This window comes from Convolutriloba macropyga, chromosome 7 (genome assembly GCF_964194025.1).
Source record: "Convolutriloba macropyga chromosome 7, txConMacr16.3, whole genome shotgun sequence".
NCBI classification, from domain to species: domain Eukaryota; kingdom Metazoa; phylum Xenacoelomorpha; order Acoela; family Convolutidae; genus Convolutriloba; species Convolutriloba macropyga.
This window is the reverse complement of record NC_134474.1, coordinates 19,578,301-19,591,258: the sequence shown is the minus strand read 5'-3', so window position 1 is coordinate 19,591,258 and position 12,958 is coordinate 19,578,301. Positions and strand designations below refer to the sequence as shown.

At 39.9% G+C, this 12,958-nt stretch overlaps 1 protein-coding gene across 1 annotated transcript in view; it reads left to right on the top strand.

Annotated features, from left to right (window-relative positions):
• LOC142342678 (uncharacterized) overlaps positions 1-12,958 on the top strand; it is a 221,277-nt gene that overhangs the window by 28,232 nt on the left and 180,087 nt on the right. The window contains exons 11-12 of the mRNA XM_075394163.1: positions 90-241; positions 10,899-11,155. Coding sequence (XP_075250278.1) covers positions 90-241; positions 10,899-11,155 — 409 coding nt within the window. The remainder of the gene's footprint in view (positions 1-89; positions 242-10,898; positions 11,156-12,958) is intronic.

Below are 12,958 nucleotides of genomic sequence, written 5' to 3'. Positions count from 1 at the left end.
ATCGGAATGATTAGCTCTTCATTCATTTGTTAAGTAAAATGCGCCAAATTCTTTCATAACTGTTTTCTATAATTTTAACCTCTCTCTAGTTTGCTGCCGGCGATGGACCTTTCCAAGGAGACCCAGCCGGTTCAAACGTGGCCAACTTCCCTGGGTTGTCAGAGACGGGCTATGGGATCAAGTGGGCATTCCAGGCCTACGTGGCCCAGTTCTCATCCATCAACCTTACCAACACCCTTCTGTAAGTAGAAACTACAGTTAAATTCCGGACGTACGGAAAACATTTTGTATCATCCAATGAAACAATACGATTCGAAAACACTGTTATAACTATGCCAGCCAATTCAACTATACAATAAGAAAACTATTAAATAATGAATATTATCACACGGTTTTTATTTCCATCGAGAAGCTATCAAACTTAGGGGTGAAACCAATTAGTTGAATAATTTCCAGAGAGCGATAGTTATCGAGTGGTGAAGTTTTTAATCAGTGTTTTTTGCGATTACAATCGTGGCTTAACTTTATCACTCTCGACATGATTAGTCTACGAGTTTATCGCATTCTTCTGCTGCCACTGTTTATACAGTAGCAGTTCTGATAAAAGAGAGTGATAAACTGGGGGATGGGATATTATGCGAGGAGTCGATTTGGCGGACTGATTTTTTATAGCCATTAGGGTGGAAATCTTGAACTTAAGCTTTGTGGAAATTCAGCGAAAACCAATTAAAACATTTAAGAGCGGTAGTTCAAAGTCCAACCGAAGCTTTAAAATTGTTTAGTGTCACTAACAGTTGTTTTTACTCACAGAGGAGATGGTTAATTAAATGCAAAATTGAGTGCAAAACAATTTTCTTATTAGTCTTGCATCTCTTTGACTCTGTTTTTTTTGTGATCACGAGAACTAATATAAGTTAAGAAAAACAAGGAACAGAGGAGAACAAAAATTAAATTTGTAAGGAAATGAAACGGAGAATTTGGGGAGTTGGAGTTGAACAAAATTTTAGAAATACCCAGAAATCGAAAACACTGGTCTATTTTTCTTAAATATTTTTCCAGTATATTTTTTATGAAGTCAACTGATCTAGTCTCTCTACTAGATTAAAATTGTAGTTTTTCTGTTAGGTGTTTTAATTGGTTTCCACCTAAGTTCCACCAAACATTAGTTCAGAACTTTTCGCTAATGGCTAGAGAATGTTTCTTAGCCAAATCGATTTTTCCCCTAATGTCCTACGCCCCAATAAAATCGTAGTTTAATGAGAAAGCAGATCCCGTAGTTTTAATTGGGCCTTAACCATGTTGTTTTACCGGTAGGTTATAACAACGAGAGTTGATTGAAATTGGACACAAAAATTATGTCCGCTTTCAAATAATCACATTAGACTATTTGATTATTTGAAGATAGATATTATTTTATTGTCCGATTTCAATAAATTTGTTTCAATAAATATTTTGAACGACTTACGACCTTTTTGGCGTTTTTCGAACCTATTTTGAACAATTTATTACTTTATTTAGACTTGGATTTCGACTGCTAAGTCTTAGCCAACACATGGATTTAGACTTGCCAAGTGTAAAAATTGACATTATCAAAAGTCTGAATAAGTAATGAAATGGAATTTGTAATACGACTTGTCCAGTATTGAAATTGACTAGGCATTTGGTACGCGTAGTGCTTTTATATTTATTGCGGCTGAGCTTAACAACTCAGAAATCAAATTGAATAGCGCTTCAAGGCCATTTCAAGCCTTAAAGCTAGAATAGCGTGACAAGCAAAATTTAATGCTACATTCTAACGAAGCCAAACGGATTTGTTCATTTGTTCAACATTTATATTTAGCAACTATTATTAGTACACAATCGTCATTCATGAAGTCAAACTATAACTCAAACTAGAACTACCTCAACCACCAGCAAAACAACACTACGACTTAACAGTATTGCATCAGATTCTTTGCGATTGGATTGCGAATCAACCTGTTATTGATACAGAATATTCGACAAAACTTCTACATGGTTAACAAATTTCCCATGACATCAAATTTACACTGAAAAAGTGACGTTATGGAAAAGTGTTCACATTCTGTCGACATTATTATCTACAACCAATCAACAGTTGAATTTGACATGTAAATCCACGTGACTAGCAGCATAAAAGGAGCTTGAAAAACTACCAAAAATCAGTTGAAACTTGTGAAATTTGTCTTATCAAACTGACATACAGTGCGTATTGAAACACACTTTCTTGAGCGGTAAATTACTTGTTATCGTGTCTTGTTTCTGTAAATCATATTAGTGATTGTACAGTTTTAACTTTACTTTGACTTGTGAAAAGAGAATTAACTTTGATATTCTCAAAACTTTCTTTCTGAGGAACGAAGTTCCTAAGTAAGAGAAACTTTGTGCAAAGCATAAAGTCAGTTTCTCTTACTGGCTTTAACGAAGCCTACTCCAGTTCAACATTGGTGCTACTGAAACCAATAGAGAGACTTGCTAACATTAAAGTTAGAAAAATTATTATTCTTGTTCACCTATAGTTACAGTAATTGAGCCCCTTTCTGTAATCTTTGTAGCAGAAAGCTGAAACTTTGTAGAAGTATAGCCAATTTACACGGCTACAATTTGTTGGAAATAGAATTCCTAAATTCGGATTATAACTTGAGTTATTAGCAAAAACTCAACAAAAATTTGTTGTTTCAATTTGAATTGTTTTGTTATTCTGAGAGAAACAATTTTGTTATTCAGCAAAGCTGAGCAATTAGTTATCAAGAGTGATAGAGCAACAAGTAATGCAACGGTATTCTACAGTATAGCGGATAATACAGTTCACAAAAGTTAACTGCAAAAACACAATATCCGGACAGATTTGAAACCGCTGAAACGAACTGGGCGGTGTAAAGTTTTCCTTGACTTTGATAGGAGAGCAGCCGTTACATTTGGTCCGCCGACCCGGACAGTGGAAGGCAAACTGCTGTCCAACCTGATGAAGAGATTGCCGAAGGCAACCCCAAAAGAGAATCAAACAAATCAACAGCAACAGGCTAGTGAGGCGAACAGAAGAGTGCAATTCACAAAACACGTTGAAGAATTGACCTCTTTTAAACGGAACAAGCAAAGCAAACAGCAACCAGGCAATTCGAGCACAACCAGCAGAGAGGAGCTTCAATCAACAGCTCACAGGTACGACAAGAGATTCCGAGACTTAGTGGAAGAAGTCAACACTAAAAGAAGTCTTGGCTACAAAATAATTGAAGATTCAGATCGACCCAACAAACTAAAGGTCCTCTATCAACAGACTGTCCACCTCCTAGAGGAAGAAATACCCAAGCAACTGCAGCGTCGAAACAAGCTTGTGCCCTACCAAGCAAATTTTGTTGAGGAACATCTGAAAGAAGCAAGGAAGTGCAAAGCAAGTTTGGACTATCATTGGCTTTCATATATAAGCAAAGGCACGCAAGCAGAAATGAATGCAGAGCAAAGCAACGCAACCCAAGCAGTGAACGACAGCGAGAGCAACAACTACCAAACAGACAACCCAGTTGCTCAAACAGTGCAAAATGGAGCAACAGCAAGCGGCCAAGAGACGGAGAATGCTTCGGAAACATCTTCAGCAAAGCAAAGGCGCGAGGAAAGGATGAAGAAATTCGATATCGAATTCGAAACCAAGATGCGACTCGAACAAGCACGGTTTGAGCGGAGGAGGCTAGAGCTGGAAATGCAAATGAAGGAACTGGAAACCAAGCATCAACTGCTGGAGGAAGAGCGTGAGCTAGAGCGCAAAGTGAAGAGAACAGCATTAGAGAACGATGATGCTCGTTCCCAATCAACCAGTGCTCGAGACAAATCACCCTTCAACTGGACCCCCAAGAAGAGAGATGTCTCCGACTGGGCCAGCAGGATCGACAACCTTCTAACACCAGAACGACCAACAGCTCGCTTCGAAGTAACCCCTGAAGTGAACAGGCATAGTCACTTCTCACGATATCGCAGTTCACGAGACCGATCCTCAAGTGTTGAAGACCGGGACGTTTCCCCCAGAGCCGGTCTGTTACGATACAACAGTGTCTACGCAGGTAGTAGTAGCCTACCAAAGCTGAAGTTGAACAACTTCGACGGGAACCCTCTCGAATGGCCGGAGTGGTCTAGTATGTTCATTGCTACAGTGGATCAACGACCAATACCAGACTCAGAGAAGATGAGCCATCTGAAGACTCTACTGACAGGCAAAGCAAGGTCAGCAATCTCTGGAATGGGCTATTCTGGACAATTCTATGGTGCTGCATGGAATATTCTGTTGAGGAAATTTGGAAGGCCTCATGTGATCATTGATGCACAACTGGAGAGTCTTCGCAAAGCAAGTCAGGTGAAACCACACGACTCAACAGGTGTGATCAGTTTCTCAGTTATTGTTTCGAACTTTGTGAATGTGCTCAAAGAGTACAAGCAGATTGGTGATCTGCAATCAAGCTCGACATTGTACATGGCAGTAGATAAACTACCCCAAGTTCTCAAAGAGAAGTGGTGGTTCTATGTTGATGATAAAGATGAAGATTGGCCTGATCTGATTATGTTTGAAAAATGGCTATCTAGGATAGCTTTCGTGCACGAAGGGTTTTCAGCTTTCAAGGGAGAGCGAAGAGAAGAAGACCGAAGAAGCACAAATAGAGACAAACGGTTCTCGAAAACGTCGAACTTCAGTGCAAGTTCCAACGTGAAAGAAACAAAGCAAACGCAAAGTGATCACTGTCCGCTAGCTGATGGCACTCATAAAATATGGAACTGTCCACTATTCAGGAACATGAGTGTGAATGATCGGTACGCAGCAGTGAGGAAGCAACGCTTATGTTACGGATGTCTAGGCAAAGGGCATGCAATCAAAGATTGTAAAGTCAATGCGTGCGGCATCAATGGATGCATCAAGAAGCACAACCGATTGCTGCACTCAGAAAACCAAAAGGACGAGGGCAATCACGCAGTCAACGTAAGCGCAGCAACAATCAACCAGAGTAACGAAGTTACTAGCTTTCTTCAGATAGTTCCTGTCTCAATACAGAGCGGTGGCAACAGGCTGAACACATATGCTTTCCTCGATAGTGGATCAACGGTTTCATTGATCGATCAAAGTGTGCAAGAGAAGTTACGAGCCCAAGGCACCGATGTGATGCTCAGCATAGCTGGCATACATGGAACAAAGGACCTGAAGACAGAAAAGGTTCCTCTCAAAATAAAGGGACTACATTCAAAGGTGCATTCAATCGAAGCGTTTGCACACCCGTCAATCTCCCTGGGAAACACAAAATACAACTACAACAAGCTGAAGCAAAGCTTCAACCACTTGAGTGTTTTACCAAACAAAAGCTTCAACTTGATGGAAGTTGGCATCATCCTCGGTCAAGATGCTTATGAGCTACAACGCCCATTGGACTATAAGATAGGAGCACGAAGTGAACCTTTCGCCGTTCTAACAGAGCTAGGATGGGTAGTCAGTGGACCCATGACGGGCAAAAGAAGACAAAATGTTTGTCATTTCGCCTTCACAGAAGATGTGAAAGTGGCTGAGAATATCCAAACCTGGTGGGACATAGAAACCTATGCTTCCAAAATCAACGTCGTCAGTCAGTCAAAGAAGGAACTGCAGGCACAAAAGATGCTAGAGAGTACGACAAAGTTCACAGGCGAGCGGTACGAAGTGGGAATGCTGTGGAGTGAACCACAGCCAAACCTACCGATTAACTACAGCTCAGCCTTGGGTCAGCTTTACTCACTGGAGCGAAGATTCCAAAGGGACCCAAACCTGAAGAATTTGTATCAACAGTCAATAGATACAGATGTAGAAAAAGGATTCGTAAAGATATTGGACGAGTCCGAAGTGAAAGGCACCTTCGGGAAAGAATGGTATTTGCCCCACCATCCAGTGCTAAGCCCGAACAAGCCTGGCAAAGTAAGACGTGTTTGCAATGCCGCATCAAAGTACAAAGATATATGCCTAAATGATAAGCTACTAGCCGGACCGGATCTGCTACACGGCTTGATTGGAACAATATTCAGATTCCGTGAAGGACCAATAGCCCTAACAGCCGACATCGAATCGATGTTTCTACAAGTGCAAGTTCCCGAACAGGATAGAAGTTGCTTGAGGTTTTTATGGCGTCCAAGAACTAACGAACCTGTTCAGATATACGAATATCAGCGTCACGTATTTGGAGCTAAAAGTTCTCCAACTTGTGCAAACTATGCTCTCAAGCGAGTGGGACTGGACAACGAAAAGGAGTATCCGATTGCAGCAAAGGCAATACAAAACAACTTCTACATGGACGATTTCATCAAATCGGTAGAAACCCCTGAAGAAGCAATTCAAGTCTTCAATCAGCTACAACCTCTTCTCTCACAACATGGATTTGAACTGAAGAAGTGGATAAGCAACAATGATGCAGTTACCAAAGCAATCCCAGCAGACTTGAAGTCAATCAGCAACACAAAGCAAGTCGAAGTGGAACCCAATACGGAGGGATCCTCAGTGCTAGGACTACAATGGACCGTTACTGATGACAGTCTTCAAGTATGCAGAGGTACAAACAAGGAAGTTGAAGCACCTATAACCCAGAGGAAGATCCTGTCACTGGTATCTTCAGTATTCGACCCGATCGGATTGTTTGCTCCGTTCAGTGTTCACATGAGACGACTTCTGAAAGGCATCTGGACTAAGAATGGACAACATTGGGACAACGAAGTGGAGCCTAGTGAAGAAGAAGAATTCCTGAGATGGAAAGAACAACTTCCAATAGTAGCTGAAACCAGCATCGATAGAAGATACTTCAACAGAGAGAGGGATAAAACCGAACTTCATGTGTTTGCTGACGCATCTGAAGACACGATGTGTGCAGTGGCCTATCTACGTTCACAACCAAAAGAATACTCAGCTGACTTAGCATTTGTCATCGGAAAATGCAGAGTGGCACCGATGAGGCATCTTTCAATACCCCGACTGGAATTGCAAGCAGCAGTCATGGCAGTGAGGTTGAAAGAACAGATAGTCAAGGAACATGAAATGAAGATAAATAGTTGCAGTTTTTGGTCAGACTCAACTACGGTATTGCAGTGGATACACAGCTCCCATCGTAAACAACAAGTGTTTGTGGCCAATCGAGTAGCTGAGATACTAGATACAACCGATGTTTCGCAGTGGAAACATGTGAGCGGTATCAACAACCCAGCTGACATTGGTACGAGAGCAATCAACATTGAAGAACTCAAGAGAAGTGAGTGGCTCACTGGGCCGGCCTGGTTGAAGCGACCAGAAAGCGAATGGCCACAGCAGGTGAACCTCATATTTGCATCAGATGAAGAGAATATACCCTTATCAGCATTCATGATACAGGCTGAAGAGAAGAAAGCTGTTATCCAGTGGGAACGATTCAGTAACTTCAACAGACTAGTAAATACAGTGGCATACGTACAGCGAGCATTGAACAAACACAGACCAGCAACACTCGTGGTCAACATTGAAGAAAGAGAAAAAGCAAAAGCAACAATCTTCAAGGTACTACAGCAAGAACAGTTTGGTGAAGAGATGAAATCTCTCAAAGCTGAAAAGGAAATTCCAAAAGGCAGCAAAATCTTACAATTCTCACCTTTCCTAGATGAAGATGGACTTATTCGAGCCAAAGGAAGAATAGGCAAAAGTCAATTGGACTTTAATGCAAAGCATCCAATACTGCTACATTGGAAACATCATGCGGTTGAATTATTCTTGCGAAACGAGCACAAGGACAATCAACACGAGGGCACTGAGCATGTAAGAAACATTGTTCAGCAGAAGATTTGGATCCTAGGCATGCGGAACGCCTGAAGATCAATCAAGAACAAGTGCGTTACCTGCAGAAAAGGCAGAGCACAAACGATAGCACCAGTCATGGCAGATCTACCCGAAGAGCGGTTAGATGCTTCAACAGCCTTTACAAATGTTGGAGTTGACTACTTTGGCCCTTTCATTGTGAAGATTGGGCGAAGAAACGAAAAGCGATGGTGTTGTCTCTTTACTTGTCTAACTATGAGAGCGGTGCATATAGAAGTGGTACCCAAGTTGGACACAGATAGTTGTCTCAATGCAATAATGAGATTTATTGCTCGAAGAGGCAAACCGAATACGATCATCAGTGACAACGGGACAAACTTTGTTGGAGCTGAAAGAGAGTTTGCAGAATACGTTGCGGCATGGAACAAAGAAGGGATCGAAGAACATCTAATTCAACGAGGGATCAGATGGAAGTTCAACCCACCCGCAGCACCTCACTTTGGAGGAATATGGGAGCGGTTGGTGAGAAGTTGCAAGAAAGCAATGTATGCAGTGTTGGGGAACAGATCAGTCACCGAGGACGTTCTTTCAACAACGATGTGTATTGTTGAGCAGACGTTGAACGCGAGACCTTTGACTCCAGTCAGTTCAGATGTTAATGACTTAGAAGCATTGATCCCCAATCACTTCTTGCTTGGCAACAAGAGCGTTTGTTTACCCTACCTACCATGCGCAGAAGAATTTGTGGATCATCGAAAGCTCTTTCGACAAACTCAAGCATATGCAAATCTCATATGGGACAGATTTCGGAAAGAATATCTGCCAACTCTGAATAATCGGCAAAAATGGCGATCTACGGCGAACGAAACCCTTAAAGAAGGCGACCTCGTTTGGTTGATCGAAGACAGCGATAAGCGTGGATATTACAATCTAGGTCGAGTCACGGAGACCATCGATGGGTCTGACGGTGTGATTCGATCAGCTATAGTTCGAACGAACGACGGAGTGTACAAGAGACCAGTAGTGAAGCTCGCCCAAGTACTACCTGGAAAAGATGTTTTCGCGATGGAAAACAGGGCCGGCGATATTGCGGCTGAGCTTAACAACTCAGAAATCAAATTGAATAGCGCTTCAAGGCCATTTCAAGCCTTAAAGCTAGAATAGCGTGACAAGCAAAATTTAATGCTACATTCTAACGAAGCCAAACGGATTTGTTCATTTGTTCAACATTTATATTTAGCAACTATTATTAGTACACAATCGTCATTCATGAAGTCAAACTATAACTCAAACTAGAACTACCTCAACCACCAGCAAAACAACACTACGACTTAACAGTATTGCATCAGATTCTTTGCGATTGGATTGCGAATCAACCTGTTATTGATACAGAATATTCGACAAAACTTCTACATGGTTAACAAATTTCCCATGACATCAAATTTACACTGAAAAAGTGACGTTATGGAAAAGTGTTCACATTCTGTCGACATTATTATCTACAACCAATCAACAGTTGAATTTGACATGTAAATCCACGTGACTAGCAGCATAAAAGGAGCTTGAAAAACTACCAAAAATCAGTTGAAACTTGTGAAATTTGTCTTATCAAACTGACATACAGTGCGTATTGAAACACACTTTCTTGAGCGGTAAATTACTTGTTATCGTGTCTTGTTTCTGTAAATCATATTAGTGATTGTACAGTTTTAACTTTACTTTGACTTGTGAAAAGAGAATTAACTTTGATATTCTCAAAACTTTCTTTCTGAGGAACGAAGTTCCTAAGTAAGAGAAACTTTGTGCAAAGCATAAAGTCAGTTTCTCTTACTGGCTTTAACGAAGGCTACTCTAGTTCAACATTGGTGCTACTGAAACCAATAGAGAGACTTGCTAACATTAAAGTTAGAAAAATTATTATTCTTGTTCACCTATAGTTACAGTAATTGAGCCCCTTTCTGTAATCTTTGTAGCAGAAAGCTGAAACTTTGTAGAAGTATAGCCAATTTACAAGGCTACAATTTGTTGGAAATAGAATTCCTAAATTCGGATTATAACTTGAGTTATTAGCAAAAACTCAACAAAAATTTGTTGTTTCAATTTGAATTGTTTTGTTATTCTGAGAGAAACAATTTTGTTATTCAGCAAAGCTGAGCAATTAGTTATCAAGAGTGATAGAGCAACAAGTAATGCAACGGTATTCTACAGTATAGCGGATAATACAGTTCACAAAAGTTAACTGCAAAAACACAATATCCGGACAGATTTGAAACCGCTGAAACGAACTGGGCGGTGTAAAGTTTTCCTTGACTTTGATAGGAGAGCAGCCGTTACAATATTCTCATTTTTAATGGTTACACTTTTATCGGTGCCCGTTACAGTCGTTTAATAACTCAATGCGTCGAAAATTTGATACCCTTTAGCATGAAACTGAGGAATCGTATTTGTTTCACAAGCTCATCTGGAAAAATATCAAGGCTTTTTTTGCGCAGTGCAGCCGAATAAGAGGTGAAAATAGCCATAATGTGAATGAGCAATTTTTTTATATCGATGCCAAGGAAGGAAAAGATGCATCGAAAAACCAAATTTTTGCTGACGAAATCCGACCGAGTTTGAGAATTAGGCAGTATACTCTACATAATTGTGGGTTTTCACACTTGTTATTTGGGGTTTTCAAAATATCAATTACCGTCGATTTATAACCACTGAAACTTAACCAAAGATCAACTGCTTTTAAAAAACTTTCTGACCAACTAACCCACAGCTCCCCTTGCTCTAATTTTATTAGAGTTATTGAGCTTTAAATTGAGGCTGAGAATATATCAGATCATAAAGCATTGCGGCCCTAGGCACTTAAAGCCCTGATGTAGAAGTATTCAGGTTTTATTTAACAAGTGCTGCTTCATGTGCATTTTTCCTAACAAAAAAATTGGGATCTTTCCCTGTATAGTCCCCCACAAAATTATATCCCTCATTATGGTTTATATGTAGTAATTTGGGAGGGGGAGCTATGCCTTATAATAACCACTGAGTTAGGAGGGGGTATGATGGCAAAAAACCCAATTATTCTGATGTGACGCCTATGCTTCGCATTTGCCTTTAGGGCACCCTATCTTGACCTGAGCTATGATGTTGAGATGTGGGTCACCGCTGACCACTTTGGAGACAATCCGGACAGTTACATAGATGGAATCATAGACGGCGTTGAAGTGCTCAGCGTGCCAGTCTACTACTATACATTCCCCGTTTTTGTGCACGAGGGATTCGACAATGTACTTGTGACTCATTTGTACGAGTTCCATCCGTATGCTGAAGCCCTGGGTATCTACAAGATCCGGATCGATATTGATAACCCAGCCGGTTAGTTTCAAATTATTTTTCTTACAGCTTTGTCATTTTTGCTCCCTCCTCTCTAGAAAACTTGCGGGTAAATTAAAAATAAAATGCAGGTAAATTTACATATATTTTGCAGGTTATGTTCTTTAAAGCAACTCATCTAGAATCTACCAGCAAGCAGTTTGTATTACCTGAAATTTTTTGATCAAACTACCAACAAAGGCGTTCAATTTACAGTTATACCCTGCAAAAACGTTTTAGATAATTCTACCTGCAGTATGCATGTAAAATTTGCAGGTAGAATTGCCCAAAACCTTTTTTCTAGTGAACATTTTGGTAAAATTTAAGTAGAATCGAGATAGAACTTATAGGTGAGAGCACCTAGACTGCTAGTAGTAAAAAAGTGTTCAGGGTAGCTCAATTTGCACATAAATTTTACAGGTTGAAATACTTAGAATACTTTCGTGTAGTCAAATTTTGTAAAGATTAGTCGCTGAGCATAACACTTTCTATTGCTCCGATACGTGTAATTATGGTTTAACAACTGTCCTTTTTGGCAAGTGGCTATAACACTTAATCTTTTTATTTGAATTTGAGCGGGAAGCGGATTTGGAATTTGATTTGAATTTGATTAAACCTGAGAAACTCGTAAGCGCCACATGAATCGACGGGCATTCTATCTAACTGCCAACTTTAATTATCAACTTTGACCAAATCAACTTTAATTGTTTTATTTTAAAATATAAAGCCGTTTTTCGTAGACTGTAATCAATGACCTAATGACCTGATGAATCAGGCTCTAGTTGAAACCACCAAAAAATTGATTCTGAGAATGCTCAAAATCAATTTCTTAGCTCAAAATTGGACATATCAATTTCACTTGAGCATATATTTACATGCGTAGTTATCATGAACGAGCTGATTTTTTTTAAAAAATAACACATCGAGAACAGATCCTGATTATTCTTTATGTCATTTTAAAACTTACGGTACCTCACGCCCCTTCAATTAAGCTAAAGCTAGCCTCACTAAACCATCGCTAGCTACTAAAGAAGACAACCTCTGGCCGGTTGTTTGAGAGCAGTCCGCTTGACTTTACTCGGTTATTTTGTTTTTCTCCCGTATAGAAAAATAAATCTGTCAAACTAACCAACTATTTTTGTGCTTATGTACGATTACCTCATTATTTTCTTACCTTTGCTGCATCAATTTCAAACTTCAAAAGAACTTATCAGGCGATTTCAGTTTGAGCCTGAAGGAAGCCATTTAAAGCTAAATATGTTTCATGTTCCAAGCAAATTTTTAAAAGGGCAGCTAATCATTTTAGGCAGCGTTTTTCGCGGTTTTTTTGCAGGACCATAAAACAATGTTGACAGCAGTTTTTCGGCTTCTTTTTTTGCGCTATTTGGGATTCAAGGTGAAGAGGTCAGTGAAGATCTCTTTACCCACAAGTTTTTTTTTATCTTTCAATGTCAATTCTTAGTCTTAGATTGTGTTACGACGTTGCATGTCTCACCGTTCGGAGGGTCGCTGGGAGTTCATTGAATATTAGAAGGTCGTTCATGGCTCCCGCTTCGTGTATGCTCCGCAAGCGTTGCAGTTTTTGACGTACTAGTTGTAGCAGTTGCACTTATTTACTACACTTGGATTCATCAAACAGTGGCTGCAATGCTTAATCCGTTCATTTGAATTTGAGCAGGGAGCGGATTTGAAATTTTAACTAAACTGATTAAATTTGATTTTGAAAGCCAATTTTAATTATCAACTTTAATCGTTTTACTTAAATTTATCAGGCTGTCCTTTTTTAAAAGGCTGATCATTCAAAAT